Here is a 21,655-nt window from a genome sequence, read left to right on the forward strand (position 1 = left end):
TCACGAGGTCCAATGTCGCCGTCAACCTGAAGGTGGTTACCGAATATCTTCAACTGCACCCAGGCGGTCTGGCTCTCTTGGAGACAATCTGTGGGCTTAGTGCCCTTTTGATTGGCCGTTGGAAGATGGAGAGGCAGAGGGGTTCAGGAGGTCAAGGTGGAGAGTGTTGATAGACCTTTTTCAACCCGACGACCGGCAAGTCCTTCTCTGGCTCTCAGTTCGGCCGGTGCCACTCAGAATGCGTTTTCTTTATATTTCTATTCAACTTACTTTTCCTTTTTTAAATATTCTTCTCCTTTCAGCAGAGCGCTCCGGAACCAGTTTGCGATGACAGCGCGTCAGCTCGGAGTTGAGGAATCCGTGGTTCAACAGCGGGTCAAATGGTTGTCGAGGGGAAAAGCGTTGGTTGATGCACCGTTGCCTGGGGATGTTGCCCGTCTTCCGATCCTCTTGGACGTTCACTAAGTGTAAGTCCAGCTCATATCCTAGATATCTTGACCTCACTAACTATTCCTGTTAGAGACCTTCACGATATCTTGTAATGGACTATTGCTTGGACTTGCGGTTCTCGAGACATTGGTCTCGGGACTTATTCTTTCTTATTTCTTGTAAAGCTTCTATCTGTTCAGTAGTATACATACTACTTAAAAATATGTATTTCTATATCTTTGCTACTGTAGCATAAAAATACACTCTGTATTTTTCCTTCTATTATTGTGTGATAAAGGAATTAAGAGTCTTCGAAGACTTTTGACTTAGACAGAGTGCCTTCGTTAGCCTGTCTAGTGACTTCAGCGATATCGAAGAGACCCCTAAGTCCTACTTTCCCTTTATTCTTTTCTATAATCCCTTCTATCTGACAAACATGAAGCTAGCCATTGAAGTGCTGTATGAGTTATTGGTTTCTAGTAAGTCCATTCTAATGTCTTCGATACGCAATCTCAAATCTAGACATCAAATAGAGGCATACCCTAGGAACTTTGTTCCTATGTACTTTCCTACTACACCAGATCGTTCTTCGTTATGCCTCTTTCGACTAAGCGAGAAGCTGAACTAGCCATCCAACTCCAATTCATGGTTTCCCTTCGCCATTCTGACGGACCTTACTTCAAGTTTGTCTCACGTTCGATCCAGCACAGAGACCTTTTATCACGGGTCCCCTCTGCTATCACATTTTCCTACGGCTGCACGCCATTCTTTCATTGACTTGCGAATGCTATGGCTCGGTCGGATTCCTGAAGCTCGAAATTGCCTCAATTCCGGCACTGTCAAAGCTTGGTGCATCGCCATTTTCCATTCTTTCTTCATCGTATCGAATTCCATCCAATATGTTCCTCACACAAGCCTACTATGGTTTCTTTGACTTTGAACTCAACACTGCTAGGTACATATCCGCGATTTCATGTAGCCTAAATCTTCGAAGTCGAGTTCCGATCAAATTTTCCTTATTTAGACATGATCCTACACTTTTTTTTTTCCTACACCATGCTGTCCGTAGTATAGATGCTCTTGGTTGTTTTTCAATGTGACCTTTTTTTTTCTATTTTCTTTTACTAAGACCCCCATCTTCGACATTGAAACCATATGTGTTCTCAATGGCATCTCGATCATCCTCATGGTTTTCCTTATGGTTCTCTTGATTTCTTAGAGTGTAGGGTTACTCGGAAGATCGGAATTTCCGGCAGTTCTGGCTGTTGCACCAACATCAATGATCCATTCTTAGCCGTTGCTTAGTTGCAAAATGCAAAATTCTGTTCGAATTTCAAGTCCTCTCCCCCTGACAAAAGAACTGTCAACTCCGTTGACTATACCTTTCGGTAATAAAAGCCTCAGTGAGGCCATTCCTATCCTCACCCAATTTTCTGTTCTTTTTACTTCTACACTCTCAACTTGTACCGTCTTCAATATGTCTACTGCCAGCAAGGTCCCTGCTTAGAACAGTCGTGACCACTTCCTTAAGCACAACGATGCTTTCATCAAACATATGGAAGCCATGCTCGCCAGCAATATGAGCGTGCTCGCCGATGAAGGCGCTCGCGCCTATTGCCAACCATCTAGTACGTTGTTTTATTCGTTTCCTTTCTTCTTCGACTAACTTCCGTAGTCTGTTTCCATGTCTATCTACCAACATCGCGAAAGATACCGAGGCCTTTAACTTCATCAAGAAATGTGTTTGAGCTTCTCGAGAAGCTCCAGAAGGTCCCCGGCATGTCTGAGGTTCCCAGCTACTGCGGTCATCTCGCTTTCGTTCACGAGGTGCAGGCCATCCGTACCAAGCAAGAGGAAACCCTTCGCAACAAGGCCAAAGGCTCCAAGCGCTCTGCTGTATGCTTCCTATCTCAACGATGTCGAAGATATTCCTAATAGTTTCTTTCCTTTAGAAATCTGCGGAGTTGGTCGTGTCCGACTCTGATGAAGATATGGAACTCGTCGCTGATGCTTCCATTAAGCCAAAGGTACTTTCCAACTCTGTTTCTGTTTTCCTTACTAAATTTCAGGAGATGGAGGGGCTCGAAGCCTCTATCCATTCTGTCCTAAAACAGAAGGAAGGCAAGTCCGCTGGTAAGGACGTTGCCAAGGGCAAGGGTGCCTGTGCTAATTCTGCCCTTAAATTCAAGAAAGTCAGTTTCTTGAAGTCTTCGATTTCTGATCTATTTTAATTATTCCTTTCAGAGTGGTCCTAACGGTACTTCCGCCATGGCCTTGTCCAGGGCCAAGAAGGCTCACTTGTCAACTCCAATCGTTGACACCGCTGAAGAGACACCCAGTATGTTTTCTTATTTCTTTTCTACTTCGTACTGTCCTGAACATATCGAAGAGGAACTCCGCCTTCGTCAGGAAGGCCACGAACGTATTCTTCACATTGCAGGGTTGCTGCCCTTTGCCAACCTTTCCAAATACGATCCGGAGCATCTTCTTTCTGTTGCCAACTTCTTGCGCACTGAGGCGGTTACTCTTCAGCATACCATCCTTTACGCTCACAACCAGTACAAGTTCACTATTTCTCAGCTCGACAAAATTAATTGCGTCCGCCTTGCTAAATTAGCTATCGACGATTCTATGGACACCAAATCCATCGAGGAGGCCATCAAGGACGTCTCTGTCCAAGGCGAGACCTCGAAGACTGGCTATGTCTCCGCCTAATTTACCATTTTTCTGTTTTCCTTTTCCAAGTAAAATATATAATCCATACACTTCACTTGGACTTATACTGTACTTGTCGTCTGTAGCGCTGTTGCGCAAATGTGATTGATTTGAAGTTGAGTTTAGTCGTCGACATCGCTTTCTTCAACCTCTTCGAAGTTGTGTCCAATGTCTGTTTCCTCTTCGCTAAGTCGCAAGTTAGGAATTCGGTCGAAGATATAGTCTTTGTCTGGACCATATTCAACTTCTTCATCTTCTTCTACTAATTTATCTAACTTTTCTTTAGACAAATGTATAAGTTTTTCTATTTCTGAAGGTAACTCGATCGGAGTATATCTTGCCACATGAGGCAGAACTCTGAAAGCAGCATACTTTCCTCTCATAAGAGTCCCATCCATTTCTGCTAAGATATACGAACCTCCTTGTCCTTCTAATTACTATACAAGGACCAAAGTATCGAGGAAACATCTTTCTATCTAAGTTCTTTTCAATCTGAGTATTTCAAACTTGGACCAATGTACCCGGTTTAAAGTCATACGGCTTTATAGTGTGCATATAGTCTTGTTCAAATTTTCTTAGATTCCTTCTTTTATTTTCAGATACCCTTTGCACCATATCTAATACATGTGTACGATGTTTTGCTAGGGCTTGAGCACGAAATCCAATAAGTTCTTCCCTGGACCAAACCTGTTCAGGTGTTTTTACTAACCAAGTAGATTCTACCAGATCTAGAGGCAAAATAGGTTCTGCCCCCAAAACAAAGAAGTAGGGTGAACACCCTAGACTCTTCCTAGTTGTAATTCTGTCTGCCCACAAGATATGTTTCAAGAAATAAAACCAGTGCTGTAAATTCCCACTGGTGGCTTTTGCCAATGCTTGTCTTATATCAAAGTGTGCTCTTTCTATCTTTCCATTGGTCTGAGAATTATATGGTGAGATACGAATACCTCTAACTCCATATTTGTCTCTTAACCATTTAGTCAAGGCTAACATCTGAGGAGCATTATCTGTTACGATCTCTTCAGGTGTTCCCCATCTACATAAGATGTCATCAAAGAACCATTCCGCAAGTTGCCTTGCATTCTCATTGGCGATACCCCTTGCTTCAGACCAATTAGACAACGCGCATCTTCCATGCACAATGTTCTTGCATCCTCTACTAGCAGGTGTCATTTTAATAACATCAATATGTATTTTCTGAAATAGAGAAGGAGTATGGGTAAGAGCTGGTGGAATTCTAAGTAACTCCAATTTCCGTTCTTGACAAGGCTTGCAAGACTTGACAAACCAATCCACATCTTCCTCTAAGTGAGGCCACCAAAATCGCTTCTCAATAAGAGCTTTGGTAGCGAACATTCCTTTATGCCCTAAGTTGTCATGCGATGCAACTAGCATCCACATTCACTTTTCCTTAGGTACAAATAATCTATGATGGCTAGAACCATCCAAAGACTTTCTGTATAATCTTCCTTCATTGTCTACAAAGAACTTAGCAGCCCTTCGTATAAATTTACTTTTCTCTGATGCAGTCATCAATTTCAAGGCATCTGAGTCTGAGTTGACCAACCAGTCAATAATCTTTGGAATTCCTTCATCTTGATCAATTGCTTCTTGACTTCGATGAATTTCATCATATGGATGGTCCCTTGACCATTCCAAGTCTATTTCTGATGGGATAACTACCACTTCCTTTAGTGAATAGCTACTAGCCCAACTTTCTTTCTTATAATGAAAGGACTCAAAATAATAAGCCCAAAGTCTTTCTTCATCTCTAACTTCTTGCAATTCTTCCTCAAAATCGACTATATCTGTAGCTAACTCTGTGAAGTCTACAACTTCATTAAAATACCCTGACCTAGGATCTATATGATCCTTGAAGGTCTCAAATTCTAATGGTTCTTCAGTCTGGTTTTCACCCATCCTGAATTTCACTGGTTTTCCATCATCATCCTCTAGAAATTCTTCCCAACCTTCTGGTCTCTCAGTTGACTTGCCACCTGGTGGCGGTCTTGATAAACCATCCGGCCCATGTACCAATCCCTTGATATGGACTAAGGTAAATCTCCAGAGTCTAATTTCTTCTATCCAACGGTTGATACTGGCATTTGGTGTGCTACTAGGATTGTCTAACATTCCTTTGATGTAGCTAGCATCGGTTTCAACTGTTAAGTTTCTGCATCCATAGGTCTGATATTTGGTAGCTCTTAGAGCCATCATCAAACCATATAATTCTCTTTTCAGTTGAGAAAACCTTGCTTCCCTTTCATTAAGGGTAATGGAACCAAAGTAGTTGAAGAACTTCCTGCGAGGATTTTCTGGATCTTCTTGATATAAGTAGAATCCAACCGCTTGCCATGAAGTATCTACCGCTAACGTAATTCCATTAGGATTTTCATAGTCAATGGGTTTGAGTGCTGGCGCATTTTGAATAGCTTCTTGAACTGTTCTCACAGCCTTCATCTCCACTTCCCCAATGACAAAAGGTACGTTCGCTGCAGTCAACTTAGTCAACGGATGTGTAATTTTCGCATAATCCTTAATGAACATTCGCATTTGTCCTGCTGTGCCCAAGAAAGATTTTATATGTGTTCTGTTTTCAAAGTTTGCAGGGTCCCATGATAGGATGACTTCCGCCAACTTTTCTACTGGCTTTTCTCCTTCATAGGACACTCTGTGTCCTACTACTAACCCTTCTGATACACACAAGTATGCTTTAGGACCCAAAAATGTTCCACCAACATACTTCATGCGCTGAACTATCCGATTTACGTTCTGGAAATGTTCCCAAACAAATCTTCTAATTCCTTTATTTTCTGGTATGGTTTCAAATGACCCATCTGGTGTTTCGTATCTAGAGGCTGGTCCTCTGATAGGAACATAATCAATATATGGTCTGGTGACATGTGGCATTTCTTCTCTAAAGATGTATGATACATCTTCATGAAATAATGGAACAGAGTTTGTCCAACCCATTGGTAGTTTAACCAAACGATAAGGACCAAATGGAGTCTGGAACATAGTATAGTCCCTTGACTTTTCATCTATCAGTCTTTCATCGTAACCGACCCAGATGTCCAACATGCCTAAACATGCTCTTCCAGAAAAGCTAGAAGCTATCTCTGCTGTTCCTGGCGGAATTCCTGAGTGTTGGATCGTAACTCTATTCAAAGCTTCTAAGCTATGAACTAAGCGCAGACTCTTTCCATCTTTCTTCAAAACCATAAACCATCTAGACCGATAAGACGAAGTAGTGGGTTCGTAAACACCAGCTGCTATCTTATCTTTCAGGATCTTGCATACTTCTTCATAAATCCCAGGTGGAATAGGAATATTCTTTTCCACCCATGGAGTATGTGGTAGTACTGGAAATTTGATTGGAGGGAAGAAGTCTGTCCTGAAGTTTCCTCCTTCTTCTGCACACCAAGCAAATCCTTTTTCCTGTACTATCATGAAATGATGCAACAATTTCCTTTCTTCTGGCCACAAGAAATCTTTGGAGTGATTCTTGTCAATGACCTTTTTCCTTTCTAAAGTATATCTTTCTCCAGGCAAATATTCAGGTGGATTAGGAGATAGTTCTGGAAGTTCCGCTAGTGGATCTCCAGTAATATTCCTTTGTACCCTAAATTCTTCTGACATTGGTGCAAGTTGCGGTCTAACCTTCAAGTGCACTGGTTTATACTTCCCAAATACAGAGGCTGGCTCTGAACTTGTTAGATTCTCAGGGTTTCCGTAAGGAGTTTCTGAGTTATCATCGATAAGTGGGTTCTCTCCACTTAATCCTTTTTCCATTTCTTCTATTCTAGCGCTAGAGGCTAACAAGGCTGTGACTTCTTCGAAATCAGTTTTACTAGCTAAGACAAACGCTTCTGCTAATTCTGCTGACTCAAAGTTATTCTTTTCTGGTAATTTATACCCTTCTATCTCAATTTTATTATCCTCAAAAACAAAACTCAATGCAACCTCTCCTTGATCATCTAACAATTCCTCAAGGCTCAATGAAAATTTTCTGTTTCCGAATTTTCTTCTCTCTTTAATTCATCATCTCTTTCTTTTCTAGCCTGTCTGGCTCTAGCATTTTCTCTTCTAAGGATTAGCTTCTTTGTTTTATGGCGAATCTTAATTCCCTCACCTCTAGGGTAAGTTGGTATAGTACACTTTACTCTAGTATTAGGGCAAGTGATTACTATGAGTTGATCACCATCTGGGAAATTCTGAACCTCTGAGTTTGTTAAAACGTCGAAAGGTCTTCCCAACAAAATCTGATAAGGAGCATCTTCAACAACATGAAGTTGTAAAAAGACTTCTACTTCACCAAATGTGAAAGGTACATTCCTTGCTAATCCCTTAGTCCTTTGTAGTTGACCATTTGCAGATTGCATAACCACATTTGTGTCTGGATCCCAAATCATTCCAAGTCCAATAGCTACAACCATATCTACTGCAACTATCTGAGATCCACTATCTATGATAGTTTCCACTCTTTCTTTGGACCCATTGACTTCTGGATAAATACATCGAAGACCATCCATTACATTAGCAACAATGAAAACATTACGCTGCTGTTCTGTAGGAGGGTCCCTGATATACTGTTCCACCGGATCTTTCTGAACTATCGAACCAGCTTCAAGCTGTCCTCTAGCTTCTTCCAAAACTTCAAATGTTTGGTCAACTTTGAGTTCATCAAGATCGACAAACTCACTTTCCGTTCCAAAGTTAGAAAATTGCTTTACTAACTTTTCATCTATTTCTGCTTCGAAAGAGGACTTCGCATCCCTTCTAGGCAGTCTTCGATTTCTAAGTTTCCTTAACAAGGCTTTCTGTAATTCCGGCGAAGCTTTTATAGCATGCGACGTCGAAATCTCAACTTCCTGTCTCAGAATTTTGTCCGCAATTTCTTCCACCGCTTTCTGCTTTACGACTTTCCAATCATCATCATTCAAAGAAAGTTTCTCCGACTTAGGCCTAATAGCCCTTCTAATGTCTTCGACTTTCTCTGAAATGTTCCGGCTTCCTTGACTCTTGTTTCCCTGGTCTTCTTCTGGTTTCCTGGGTAAAGCAAAATCCCTTGGTTGAAATATCCTCTCAATCAGTTCTACCCGATCAAAGTGTCTTTCTTGAGGATCTTCATTCTCTGAAGTTTGTTCCTCAATAGTTTCCTTTTCTTTCGAGTTCTTTGAAGTCGGCGCATTATCATTTTCTTCATTTTCTTTTCTCAACTGTGGAACTACGTACTTGGATCTATCAAAGTTTTTCGGCGGCGAAATCACAACTTCAGGCTTCAATCTTCGAGGTTCCTCAAGGGTCTTTTCCTGGGCCTTATCCCTTTTACTGCCCTGCCCTTTCCTTGGAACTTCTAGTTTTTTGAGCCATTGAGTTTCTTCATCAGAACTGATAGTACTTTCGATTCATCTGAGTCACCCATTTCTTTGATAGTTTCTTCCAGCGCAAACTGGAAGTTCAAGACCGGCGTTGGCTCTTCTTCGACTTCAAACATCAAGCTCTGCGCCGTCACCGAAGTCTTAGCCGTCCATCCTTTCTCTTTGGCAATTGCCCAAATCCTTTCTGCACGAGTTGGTCCTGGTTCACCGAATCTCACAAATGGAACCCGGTCCCTGTTCTTCAACTCAAACTTTCCATCAGCATTCCTTCTCAAAATTCCCTTCGCCAATAAATCTGCTTGTTCTGGACAGTCCCTCACGGTATGTCCTTCCTTATTGCAGAACCAACACTGCATATCTTCGACCCAGTTAGACTTCGATGAAGTCTCATTTCCATTGCGTGGTCTATCGCAAGGACGTTGGTATTGGTTTCCGTTATTCTGAGTCCCATTTCTGGTACTCACTTTCATTGTTCTCATCAATTCAAGGAGTAATCGGTTATTATTTTCCGTTGCCTTATTCTGTTCTGAGACTTGCTGTCCCAATTCTCGGAGTTTCACATTATATGTGTCCATCGAAGACGAAACTTTCTGTTCCCATTCGTCTTTGAATTTCTTTTCCCTAGTTTCCGGGACCGGTGGTCTCAAAACTGATCTTCAGACTGTCTTACACCATGAAGCATTGTATACCCTGCAGGCGTTAACCCCGCATAGGTATCTCTACCTGATTGTCCTACAGTCGCAGACAACCAAGCACGACAAAAAACTTGACCGAATTATTCCCACTCACACCGATACAAGGGTAAAAAAAATAATGTGTTTTTAAGCTATTTAGAACAATGTGGTCATGATACAATGAGCTGATTTCGTCCAGGCTCAATATGGAAGTTTTATACCCCAAAAATTGAGACTCAGCTAAAATAAATCGTTAAAATTATGAAAAAATGCAGAAAATGCTCCATTTGCCAAGCTGAGCACGATCCTGGTAAAAGTGGGGTCATCGGAGAGGCGAAGTTCATGTCCAAATATGGTAATTTTGCAGGCATGCACGTGCCTTCGCCGCAACATGACAGTGGGAAGGCCTGCCAAACACAAGAGAAATATTGCTGGCCTGCGAAATCAAGAGAAAACCAATGTACATGATGACAGACTTCAAGAAGCCACAGAGACAACAGCTGCCATCAGTTCTCCAAGTTCTCGAGGCAGATCCGAAAATTTCAAGTCCTCAAATGAAAGTGAACACATAGCGGATATGCCAGATGCCCGTGCAACGCCATGTTATGATGTTACGGACACAGATTACAGTCGGACGAGGAAAGGTCGGGTGGCGAATCTTCCAAAGATGACTTGGCAGTGCGAGAATGGGAGGAAGGTGAGTTTGACGATGAGGGATTACAAGAACGGATGTTTTATTATGCAGTGGCTATGAGGTTATACGGAAGTTTATCAACCGTTTGAGCACATATCGTCATGGGCTTACCGGAAAAGCGGCAGAGTGGGCTGTGCGGAAGCAACGGGGTCACCGAGCAGTCTCACACATGGCAATGATGAGCATTGAGGCAGTCTTAGATACAGCAGCACCACTCTCATAGATAAAGAATGTATATGCACGGGGTAAGGGCTGAGATAGCGGCTAAAAAGCTCATTGAAATCGGCCTAACAATTGAGACTCGGAAATGGGTCGTGGGAAAAACTTCGGAATACCATTTTTCGACGTATTTCGCTGGTCTGAGTTCGAATCTGTCATTCCTTTGGCCCAGAAAATTCAAAATTCAGCGTTAAGAAAATTGTCGCGCTTGGTTGTCCACGACTGTACTTCTGGTAAATATGCACCTTGTATCATCATGTTACATCCATGCCGGACCGATCCGGACCGACGTGTCACAATCACTTACTCCACTTACCTTAATCTCCGTACTACCTATTAAAGCCTAGACTATCGGCTTGGGAGTCGGTGGTCCAAATGTGGATCCGACTATTGGATCTGTCTCGGACCTTGTACATTTCTATCCTATATAAGATGTACAACTTAGTAGTTACATTCTTTAGAATTAAACTCAACTCTGGTTTCCCAGTGACCTGGTCTAAGGCAGTTCAACTCAGGGAGCCATTGTCCAATAACTTCGGGTACTGTCAAGACTCCGTCATTCTCTTCCCTATCTCCTTCGCTCTCCTCGTTGCTCTCCGATACACTCCGATCAACTCCGTTTCTTTCCTCTCTTCATCTTAGATCAATCTTCTTCTAGTATATCCTTCAGTACATATCTTATATCTTATCTTATCGTTTCTCCCTTTGGTTCCGTTCGGTTCCGAGTCATTCCACACGTCCTTAACAGAGGCTAGCGATGCAGCTAGTGGCATATTGTTAGGGGTGGCTATAACCTATGAACCTGACAGAAGCGTTTCACTGTCTCAAAAGGCATACTTCAAATGTATGCTACAAAATTTTGGACTCGCTGATCATCTTCCCCACAATACACTGTTACCTTCCTCACAAAATCTCCTGGAGTCTCCAAACCCGTTACCAATGGATGACAAGAAGTTCATGTCAGACAAACCGTACCACGAACTCCTCAGATCAATTCAGTGGGGTCAAATATGTACTTGCCCAGACTTATCGTTTGCTGTCAATGTTTTGGCGAGGTTCCAGAACAATCCAGGACGACAGCATTGGGAAGCTTTGCTTCATGTCACTGATTACATTAAAGGAACCTTGGAGTATCGTATACGGTACAGTCCGGGAGGTGTCTTGAAGCCTGTTGGTTGGGATGATGCTGATTGGGGTGGTTGCAAGGACACCCAACGTTCTACTTCCAGGCATGTTTTCTTTATGGCAGGTGCACCTGTTTCTTGGGGCTCAAAGTGGCAAGCTTCTGTTGCTTTGTCAACAGTGGAGGCAGAATATATTGCGTTGGCTAGAGCAAGTCAACAAGCAGTGTGGATGGTCTCATGGCTTGGAGAGGTCAGAATCAATGTTGATGGGCCAATTGGTTTACATGGTGATAACAAGGGAAGTCAGAGTCTCACAGAAAACTCAAAACACCATGGTCTAGTAAAACATATCGACCTATGCCACCACCATATTTGGGAGAAGGTTTCAAGGAAGCAAGTTTGCACTGTGGATGTCGATAATGGGGATAATTAGTGCTCCTGGCAGATCGGATTTGGATCAGATATGGATGTATCTGACCAGATTGAGTAGTTACCACCTGCCATCCGGCATCCACGGATGGCAGATCATCCAGCAGATAGAAAGCCGAGATGCCCATCCGCCCTACATACTCACCAAAAACAGTGAAGGACTTACTGAAATAAATAAAACTAGTTGTATGTACCCAAACTTCAATAATTTGGCTGTCTGAGGCTATTTTTGATAAATTACCAATCAAATTCTTTATGTCCCTCTGGTTGCCATGCAGGCAACGACTAAAAATGGTCAAGTGACCAATAACTGGCATGATGACCACCGTGCACGAGGAGTCCTATTGTTTTTGGACTTTCAGGGTATCCGAGTTATTATTATTATTATTATCAGGACTTTTATTTATTTATTTTTCTTGTAAAATAGCTCAGGAATTACCTATTAAATATCAGAATTCCTTGACCTACCATCCAACAGATAACCAACGGATTGTCGGATATTATCCAGTGGATGACGGATAGAAAAATTGCCCATCCGAAATCCGTATCTGAGGTGTAAATCTGTCAGATGTCGGATGGCAATCCAATCCAATAGGAGCACTAGGGATAATATCACGGACATTTTCACAAAGCAACTCGGAGGCCCTACTCACAAGAAATTCGTTTCATTATTAGGGCTGGACAGTTCGAAGTAGGGGGGTGTTGAACTTAGTACTTCGCCCTCCAGCACAGCCACTTCAGCCACACTGCAGTTAGGTTCCAGTTTCTGCTTGGTCCTTTAGAATTTCACTCTATTTACTTTTACTTTCCTTATATACTTTATACATATCATGCGGGCTCCCTCAGTTGACGTTTCGTTGCACTGAGGTGAGCCCCAGCATATATTCTTACATATACCATACTTATTTATCTCGTACAGTTCTCACTACAACAGGTACAGTACCGTTATATCTAGTTGATGTTTCGTCACACTGAGTTCTCGCTACAACAGTGCACAAAGCTAACAGATGTCTGCTTTCAATAACCTGTAGCTTACTGCCGGTGGACCAAACTGTCGTTTAAACGCAATTAATCTTATCACTTTGATCACATGTTCACGGGAACACGTGGATTTCCCTGGAATAGGCGCTCACACTCATGTTCTCTCCCTTTGATCTCCCTGATGGAATTTTCCTCCTTATAACCGATGAACTTGCTGCGCCTGCCGATTTTGCCCTAATTTCAAGCCTGATTTCTCATTTAAAGTGTTTCAACAAGACAAAAATAATATACCTCTCTATTTTAGAGAGTTGGAATCGATTACAATCTCTTTGTACAAAGTCGGTCAGTTATTCATTCCATTTTCTGCCCAACATTGACAACTGAACTTGTTCGTATAAAGGGCATCAACCTATCGCCGAGATCCGTCTCGGAAACGTTGCATTTCATCGACGTTTTATCCCATCTGCCTCGGCTGAACACGAATGAAGCACCATCCTTACGCATTATCTATGATCTGGTGGCGGGGATACTCGAAGGAAGACAGGGAGGGATGATCATCCTGGATGATATTTCTAGCCTCGAGTGGACTGGTCACTCTTTAGAAGATCTGAGCAGGTTCTGTCGTGCCCTTCGTGTGTTATGTCTAAAGGTGCAGCTTTGTAACGATTTGGTGATCGAAGAAGGCTAAACCACGTTCATTAGACTAAGACCACGCTCATTGTTCGCCATCACATACTTGCTCCTAACGAGCCCGATGAGCTCCTTCGCCGTCTACAACAGATATGTTCGTACCATATGGATGTCAGGCCCTTATCGAGTGGTAGGAGCGGGGCTGTGAGCGGGGAGGTGGGTTTCAGAGCTTTTTTTACGTTTCAAATAATAATTCCAATAGATTGCACTTCATGCAGGTCCTTCGCTATTAGGGTCAGACTCGCGGCCTGAGTCTGTACAGGTCAAACTTCTCTCAAGGCAAAGGGCGCTTCAGTATCGGTTAACGGATAGCGATGTTGTCTTTTTCGAGAGGGGTAGTAGTAGAGGTGTTTTGTGAGCGAGGTCAATACGAGACGGACGTTGAACGACGTGATGGCGCGTGTACTTATTCTAGTCGACCACTTTATGTTTTGGCCGTGACGATGTCCATCGTTTGGAAGGCTTATGTTTCTGATATCGCAGACACGCTCAATAGCCTACTCTCAGGACAATAATAAACATCGTCACTGGGGGCCGAACTGCCTTTATTTCTGGAATACTTTGAATCCTTTGGTACGTGTCTTTTCTTTGTAGTGTCTTCCCGCGACTGTTTGCCAGCAAGTTTTTTTCTTCTGCCAGTGTGATTTGTACGCCAACCGGGCGCATTCTTTGATGGTACCAACCAGGATGTTCGTCAAAACCTCCCGCGAGATCTGCCAAAAATTCGTACTGATGACCATGCTTCCCCTCAAAAGGCGGTACAAACGGATTCCTGGCATCCCGCTAAGTCTGGGGAAGTTGGCCCCAGTCGCCACTTTGGGTTAGGCCTGTAACTGACCTTTCTGAGACGATGGCGCATGTACAGATACATCCTTGTCATCGTCGCAGCGAGAACGGTTACAGGTCTAACCTTGGGGTGCATGTACACCCAACTTTGGTTGCTGATGATTCATGGACAACAGATCACCAGGATTTGACTAGGAGAACCCTTCCAAACTCAACTGAAACGTCGAAAGAAAACCATGGCTCTTTGGGATTCCTTTTGTTCTGCTCATGGTCGCCGGGTCTTATGGGTCAAACGAGATATGACTTTCATGATCAAAAAGTCAAACAGGTGGGTCCATACGAGGGTTCTGAGTACATGATGGGTGCTTATTTCGTTTTATCTCTCGGATTCGGTGTCAAAAGAACAAGAGCTAAGGTTGGATAGTGTGACTATGTCGGAAATATTGATTCCGGTGTATAAGCGTTTATAAACGTCCGCTTTTTCTCACAAGGCGTTACTAGGTGACCTTACCCTTTATGGAGCCTTATTTCAGCTTTATAAAGCCTTATTTGGCTTATAATCGTTTTAATAAGTGGGCCGAGAATTTTCTCACACCTGGTTATGAGGTTCCCGGAAAATCTCTGACACGCGGTTGTAAGGCAAATAAGGTTCCGTAAGGGCTCCATAAGGCTAATTTCCCTTGTGAGAAAAGGCGTAACGTTTATAAACGCTTATACACCGAAATTACTTTTTCCGACATAGTAATAGACGGAAGTTTAATATCCGAGAGGAACATTTCGTGCGTTTTTCCTGGAATTCCTTTTTACTTTTACTTCATTCCTTACATGACTTTTTCTTAGAAATTGGGCGCGGAAGGAGAAAAAGTTTGGGATCCTACAGTCGTTCTCAAAAACCTTGCGCCGCGTCTTTCGCGCGTGCGAAAAATTAAAAAATTCAAAAAAATTCAAAAAATGCCTGTAAATTATTTTAATTCGCTCTACGTCTCAATTCACATCTTTTACTGCTGGAACTGCATCAGAATATCAAGTGCTACAACATACGTCCAGAAACAAGTCCGGAAATAAGTCAAAGAAATGAACAACGCTACTGAATCCGACCATGTCAGCGACAACGGTGTGCGGGCCCAACGACACTTCAGCTTGGTAAAAAGGTACTGAGATTCATATGATCAGTATAGACTGACATTCCTATATCATCCTGAGGATTTTATAGAGGATGGCAGCAAGGAAAAGCTATTTTTACGGGGCACTCTTCCGCTGAGGTACAATGTGGTAACCACAGCCCCTCGGAAACATCAATTCTGGGTTGGGATTCTGGAAAATAGGATTTAGGTCGATGGCAACAAGGGGTTCCAGAGTGATTGAGAAGATGTGTTTATTGAAAAAGAGGGAAATGGCATGAGTGAAGACTGAAGAGGAAAAACCTGTTTGACATTGAAATTTCTTAGCCCAGCTTGCAACCAGCTTGACAACAGCATAAACAGGCTACGGGTATGATATTAAGCAGCTGGAAGGGAAGTCTATGAAGCTACACAGCTGAAGCCTTAGAATAGGGAGTGATTGAGGACCTTCGCTCTCGTCTCGTCTCTGTTGAAATCTTCTGGAATTTCCCTATGTTGTGCTCATACTGCCCTGCAATTGGACGACCATACTTCGAAGATTCACTGTCAACAAATATAATCTGTTCAGCCATGTAGTTTTGAATGATGTGATCCAACCACACACTGTCAGTGTGAAGAGCTTCATAATGCTGCAAGGCAATTTTTCCTAAGTACTTCTGATGGAGTCCAAGCTCAACAAGCTTTCGTTGGATTGTTGGTATCGATATTGACTGGCCGCTGTGCATGATTGCCAGGTAGTCCAGATTTCGTGAAGCGAAAACTGAGGGTGTCTTGCACACCAGCTGATTCAACTCGACGGATACAGCGGTTTCGAGAAATCTTGGATGTCCTTGAGGTAGTGTGAGTGCTCTGACAGCCCTATGTTTCTCTTTACTCCATCTCCACTGCTGTACACTGTCATCTGAAACACCCAGAGCATCCAACACGACATCGAGAGCCTTCTTCTAGGAGGTAGTACGATGCATGTTTCTTCATATCTGTGTTGATGTGACGGTAGACCATGACATTTCCGGGCATTTGCGACTGAAAAAGGAATGCATATAGAGTGGAATAGAGCTACACTGAATTTACAGAGTTTTTTGAATTTCTGTGAATTTCTTTGAATTTTTTAATTTTTCGCACGTGCAAAAGACGCGGCGCAAGGTTTTTGAGAACGACTGTAAAGGGATACAATGACCTAAAGGTCCACCGGAGTGGGGTATTCCACCTGCAACAGAACCTCCGTACTAGGTAGTCTCCTGTAAGCAGACTCAATGACTCGGTACCTGGCGAACCTCCGCCTGAATTTTGATTCCAATAATACTACAGATCATACATTATGACAACACAAAATGTCCTACAATTTAGCCTTTTCACCACGCTTCGGTTTCTCCCACAAACTCCACACAAGGCCTTTATCCGGTCCCAACCCACTCCTTACGATACGCTCATACGACTCCTTCACACTCTTCGGGCCATAAACCCTCTCAATCTCAATCCACGGAACACAGTCTTTCTCCAGTTTGTGCCATTCTGTTCTCTGAAGCTCGAATATCTCAGAGAGCGACATCTGACGTCTGCGTACGTCTACCCATTCAGGTGTGAAGAACCGTTCAAGTTTAGGCCAAAAGTTGGTGGTGGTGGTGGAAGACCCAGAAGCTGGTAGTCCAAGCGTGGAGCTCGCGTTGCCCATGATGCCTTTCGCATCTTCTTCAGTAAATTTGGAGTTCTTTGATATTTCCGGTGTTGTGTTCGTGGCGCCCAATGAAATGGAAACGACTAGCTCACCACCACTAGTAGAATTAGTAAAATGATCGACGACTTTGCCATTTAAGTCGGTATTGCCGGTGACGTCTACGTATATCCATCGTTTACGGTATCCTCCTTGGTTGAACGAATCGGTGGAAGTGAAGTTGTCATAATCATACACTTCATCGTACAATTCCAACTTCTTCGTAAACGCCACGTTTCTTTTGGACGTTAATCCGATTATACTCGGTTTTGCCCCTCCTCCTTGCTTGACACGACGATTTCGAACGCAATAGGCAAAACAAAACGCGGTTTTGGAAGATGCAGAGGAAATGAGAATCGTATCGCAACCGTTGTGGTAGTTGGAAGAGGTAAAAAGCCAGTCTTCGCACCAATAAGATGTCCAAAAGAGAGGGCGGTAGATCATCATGAGGTCTTCTATTTCGGGCCTGTATAGAGAGGGTCTGTGGTGCAACGGGTGATTTGGTGGTATAGTCTACGGTCTGCTCCTCGTTAGTGATGTTGCGGCAACAGACTCAGAAAAATGATTATAAGAACTCGTACCTGATGGAAACTGTGGTCGGGGGACGTACATGGCGTGTTTATTGATATCTGTAGGGTCGATAGGAAGGAGGATATATTTCGCAGGTGCAAAATAACCGTAGAGTCGTTCGCCGACATGAACTTGAGGGTGGGAAGAGACGAGAACGTTGGCGAAGCCCCATACGGGAACTACACCGTGAGTTTCTGGTGATATGTTTTCTTCTGGTTTGGACGGTGCGGGGTAGAAGTCGTAGTAGCTATGTGGGAAACCGTGGGTGAGCACGACGCGTCGGGATGGGAAGTAAGGGGCATTTACCGAAGACTTGGATGTTCTCCCAACGCCTGGTAGGTGATGTTATTGGCGGAAAAGCCGAATCGGTCCATTCGGAGAAGGATATGGTATGCCGGGACGTAGGCGGGTTTAGGACTCTTTACGAGTACTGGAGTCGAAGAACCGCGAGGGAAACATAACGTCCAGTTGTCGTCTTGAGACATGGGGAAGGAAGGGTGTTCCATGGTGGGTGTAGCACTTTATTCACGGAACCGGTTAAAGACGAAAACCGGTAAGTAGATACAGGGTATTGGTAATCATACTACGAAAAACAAAAAAAAAGAAAAGAAATCATAACCACTATTGCTAACAAATAACACACTCATCCTTCGCCTGCTGCCTCGTCGGTCTCCCAGCTCCACCATGTCCGCCAGGTCTAGCCCCGCCCGATTTTTTTATCTCCGTAAGACGGTTCATAGCTCGTTTATTTCCTTGAGCAGCAGCACGCATGTACCATCGTTTAGCGAATTCAATGTCTTGTTTAACACCAATACCGACTTCGGCGTAGTAACCTACGGCGTATTCTGCTTTGGAGAGACCTTTGTTCGCTGCTCGACGGGCCCAGAGATAGGCTTCAGAGTCGGATTGTTTGAGGACGCTGCAAAAGGGTATTAATGAAAAGGGGGGGAAGAAAGAAAGGAAACGACACACCCTTCTGAACCGGTAAGGTACCATCCACTCAATGCCAACTCTGCTTCTGCATCCCCCTTTTCGGCTGCTTTAGTGTACCAAGCTATAGAACGTCTTGGGTCGACGTTACATCCGACAGTACCGTATTCGTAACATTGGCCTAATTTATATTGAGATGGGGTGTAGCCCAAGTGAGCGGCTTGTGTAAAAAGTTGTTTGGCGGCGTAAGGGTCTGGGTGAATGTTTTCACTGACAAAGAGTAAGAATGCGTTCAAGTTGAATAAAGAAGGGAGGAGGGTGCGCACCGCATGGAAGGGGAAACACCCGGTCCACCTTCGTATAGCAACCCTAATTCATGTAATGCATGTGGGTTCTCTTCGTCTGCTTGTTCCGCGGCGCGTTTTAGCCAACCAACGGCTTCACGTTCGCGTTTTTCTTCTCCTAGGCCACCGGTCATGAGAACGACGCCGAGCTTGTACATTGCGGCGGTGTCACCGAGGGAGGCGGATTTGCGGTAAAAGGCAGAGGCGCGAGCCCAGTCCTGTGGAGGGGAGTGAGGATTATGTTATATATGAAGGGAGGTAGTGGCACACCCTTCTAGTACCAGCACCAATTTCGTTACAGACACCGACACGATAGGCAGCAGCTGGATGGTTTTGTTTAGCTGCTTGGAGGTAGAGATGGTAGGCTCGTTCGTGATCGACTTGAAGACCTAATGCACCTGAACCGTGACAGTTTGCGAGGTAGAACTGGGCATCTGGATAGGGAGTTGCAGAGCTTGTGGCTAGACGGCGGATGACCTGGCCAAAGGCATCCGTGAATCGGGATTAGAGGTTTATAAAACATGCGCACCTTGAGCGCTTCGGTGATGAGTATTTCAGAATACCGTTTACCTGCTTTTTGGTCTTTGGCTGTTTGACGAATCTTACGAGCAGCGTCAACGAGGTATTTGGCATAAAGAAAGTGGGCTTCGGGATCTGGATCCGCTTTTATACGTTGGCGATAACTGTCGATGTATTCTTTGGTATAAGGGGGGGTGGATAAGTCGACTGCTTTCGATTTGGTGGTTGATGGGCGAAGAGAGTCCATACGAGAGCCCATTCCTGGACGAGCGTCTGGACGCATATCGAATTCGGTGTCTGGGGAGGAGGCGAGGTTTGACTGGGAGACGTTTACGGGAGGTGCTGGTGCTTGTTGTAGTTGTTGGTGATGGTAGTGAGGGTCAAAATGAGGTGATTGTTGTTGCTGATGGTTAGAGTGATGATCTGAAGGAGGTTGTTGGTATTGTGAAGTAGAGTGGTAATCCGAAGGATGTTGTTGAAGATGCGGATAATTAGAGTGGTAATCTGAAGAAGGAGCAGGTTGTTGGTATTGCGAAGAAGTTGAGTGGTATTCGGAAGAGTAGTCAGTGTAGATGGAGGGATCGTAAGAGTTGTCGTAAGATGGAGCTGTGGGAGGAGGACCCATTCCCAAAACATTTGAAGCAGCTGCGTAGAGAGGATCTGCTTGAGGAGGAGGAGGAGGAGGAGGATAGTGGCCATAGGCATGACGAGGGTCGAAATGAGGAGGATGGGATTGGTATGAGCGCATGGACATGGACGACTTGGAGCGAGCAATCGGGTCGTCATTGAGAGAGAGTTGGCTGAAAGTTTCAAGAGATCCATTGCTGTTCATTGAGACTACCACAAGTGTTAGCACGCGTTTCAGAAACCAGTGGGTGGCTTACACTGTCTGTTTGGAGGGCCAGACATCGTCGTTGGGAGGCAAGTTAGGTAAGCTCCCACTTTGAACTCATCGACACGCGTTCTCTCTGTTTTTTTGCCCGACAATAATGGAAATCAGACGGAGAGCGTACCCAGAAGCACCGAGCATAGTGGAGGGCACGCAAGGAATTCAACATGGAGATTGACCCTCTGCGATTGATTTACATACGCAGACAATGCAACCATAAAAATAAAACAGAGCTGAGAGCCTTCGAGGAACGGAGAGGTCAACCTGCTCAAGTAGGGCTGGATCGGATGCAGCAGGTACGTTATTTCACGACCAAGATACTGATCAATCTACTCAATCTTGCGGACTAGCCGAATATCTCATCTGAACTGTGATCTTCGATTTGTACGACCAGGTACGACCATGCTTCGCCTCTCCAAAAAATATGGACTAAAACGTGCGGGAGTTGGGTCATTATCTCGTTGCTACTGGAGGATTCGGAGGTGTGAAGAGTATTATCGAAAGTTCGACTGAGCCAGTGTGTTCAAAGATAGTCAAATCCGACGTATTCAAGGTTCGTAATGTTCGATTATCTGTTTCCTCCACGAGATTGACCAGAGTATATACGTGAAGCGATTGTACGACGTGAAATGAAGCACCCGAACCTACATTCAACGGTTATGTTTGATTTCACCGTGGATGGAGAAACGAATGTAGCTCAATACCTGAGGTCCAACCTCGAGAGGCTGGGGAACATTACACTCTGGTACTTGACCTAGTTCCGTACTATTTTTTCAGCCAGCTCATCCAGGTCATATGAACTTAAAAGGGATTAGTCTACTTCGTACCTTCCTTCTGGACTTGCAGGAACCTGTGATGTAACTCGGCCTCATTTTCCCCTCTCATTGCAAGACTATCCTGCCTCACTGCTCGCTGCCTTAAGATGTTTCGGCTATAAATTGACGTCGAGGACATCAATGGCTCCGAAGTACATTCGTTGTAAATGACGTTGGAGCATAACGCCCAGAGTGAAATGCTTTTGATCGCCTCGACTTGTTATGGTTCGAGGTAACGGTGAAGTGATACTAGTCGCATTGGTCCTAGCGCGCATCTGCATTTTAGGAAGCTTAGCACTGCTGTCATATCACAAATGTCTCTGGATTGAAGCCCTTTCCCGAGAAGGTCACCTTCACGCGCCCTGCCATCCTTAGTCCCGGCCTTCACGCGGAATCTCCCCTCCCTCGAACTGCTTGCTTACATCTCCCAGGAGCGGCTGAATACCTTGAGGACGGCAATTTCCGTCACCCCATCACCTGCCCAGCATCGCTCTCGGTTGAACTCACCGACACCAGCAGTTCGCTCTTCCTTCCATCGCACCACAACCGGTCGTTCTGGATAAGAACAGGTAGCGTTCCAACATTCATACAGACCCAACTTCACTATTTACAATCCAATCACCTGAACGACTAC

General features: G+C 44.1%; 4 protein-coding genes across 4 annotated transcripts; 1 reads left to right on the forward strand and 3 right to left on the reverse strand.

Annotated features, from left to right (window-relative positions):
- Window positions 1-12,796: 12,796 nt before the first annotated feature.
- On the forward strand, window positions 12,797-14,560 carry E1B28_003293 (uncharacterized protein). The gene is made up of 5 exons (XM_043160265.1): window positions 12,797-12,988; window positions 13,047-13,295; window positions 13,349-13,492; window positions 13,539-14,450; window positions 14,525-14,560. Exons 1-4 carry the CDS (start codon window positions 12,803-12,805, stop codon window positions 13,692-13,694), a joined length of 735 nt encoding a protein of 244 aa, XP_043002221.1. The 5' UTR covers window positions 12,797-12,802; the 3' UTR covers window positions 13,695-14,450; window positions 14,525-14,560.
- Window positions 14,561-16,579: 2,019 nt separating this feature from the next.
- On the reverse strand, window positions 16,580-17,401 carry E1B28_003294 (uncharacterized protein; the record flags this gene model as incomplete). Its single annotated transcript, XM_043160266.1, has 1 exon — window positions 16,580-17,401. One exon carries the CDS (start codon window positions 17,399-17,401, stop codon window positions 16,580-16,582), a length of 822 nt encoding a protein of 273 aa, XP_043002222.1.
- Window positions 17,402-17,409: 8 nt separating this feature from the next.
- On the reverse strand, window positions 17,410-18,030 carry E1B28_003295 (uncharacterized protein; the record flags this gene model as incomplete). Its single annotated transcript, XM_043160267.1, has 3 exons — window positions 17,410-17,474; window positions 17,536-17,771; window positions 17,831-18,030. 3 exons carry the CDS (start codon window positions 18,028-18,030, stop codon window positions 17,410-17,412), a joined length of 501 nt encoding a protein of 166 aa, XP_043002223.1.
- Window positions 18,031-18,151: 121 nt separating this feature from the next.
- On the reverse strand, window positions 18,152-20,226 carry E1B28_003296 (uncharacterized protein; the record flags this gene model as incomplete). Its single annotated transcript, XM_043160268.1, has 6 exons — window positions 18,152-18,443; window positions 18,497-18,724; window positions 18,781-19,016; window positions 19,069-19,275; window positions 19,328-20,154; window positions 20,202-20,226. 6 exons carry the CDS (start codon window positions 20,224-20,226, stop codon window positions 18,152-18,154), a joined length of 1,815 nt encoding a protein of 604 aa, XP_043002224.1.
- Window positions 20,227-21,655: the final 1,429 nt, after the last annotated feature.

The sequence above is a fragment of the Marasmius oreades genome, chromosome 11 (assembly GCF_018924745.1).
Source record: "Marasmius oreades isolate 03SP1 chromosome 11, whole genome shotgun sequence".
Classification (NCBI taxonomy): Eukaryota; Fungi; Basidiomycota; class Agaricomycetes; order Agaricales; family Marasmiaceae; genus Marasmius; species Marasmius oreades.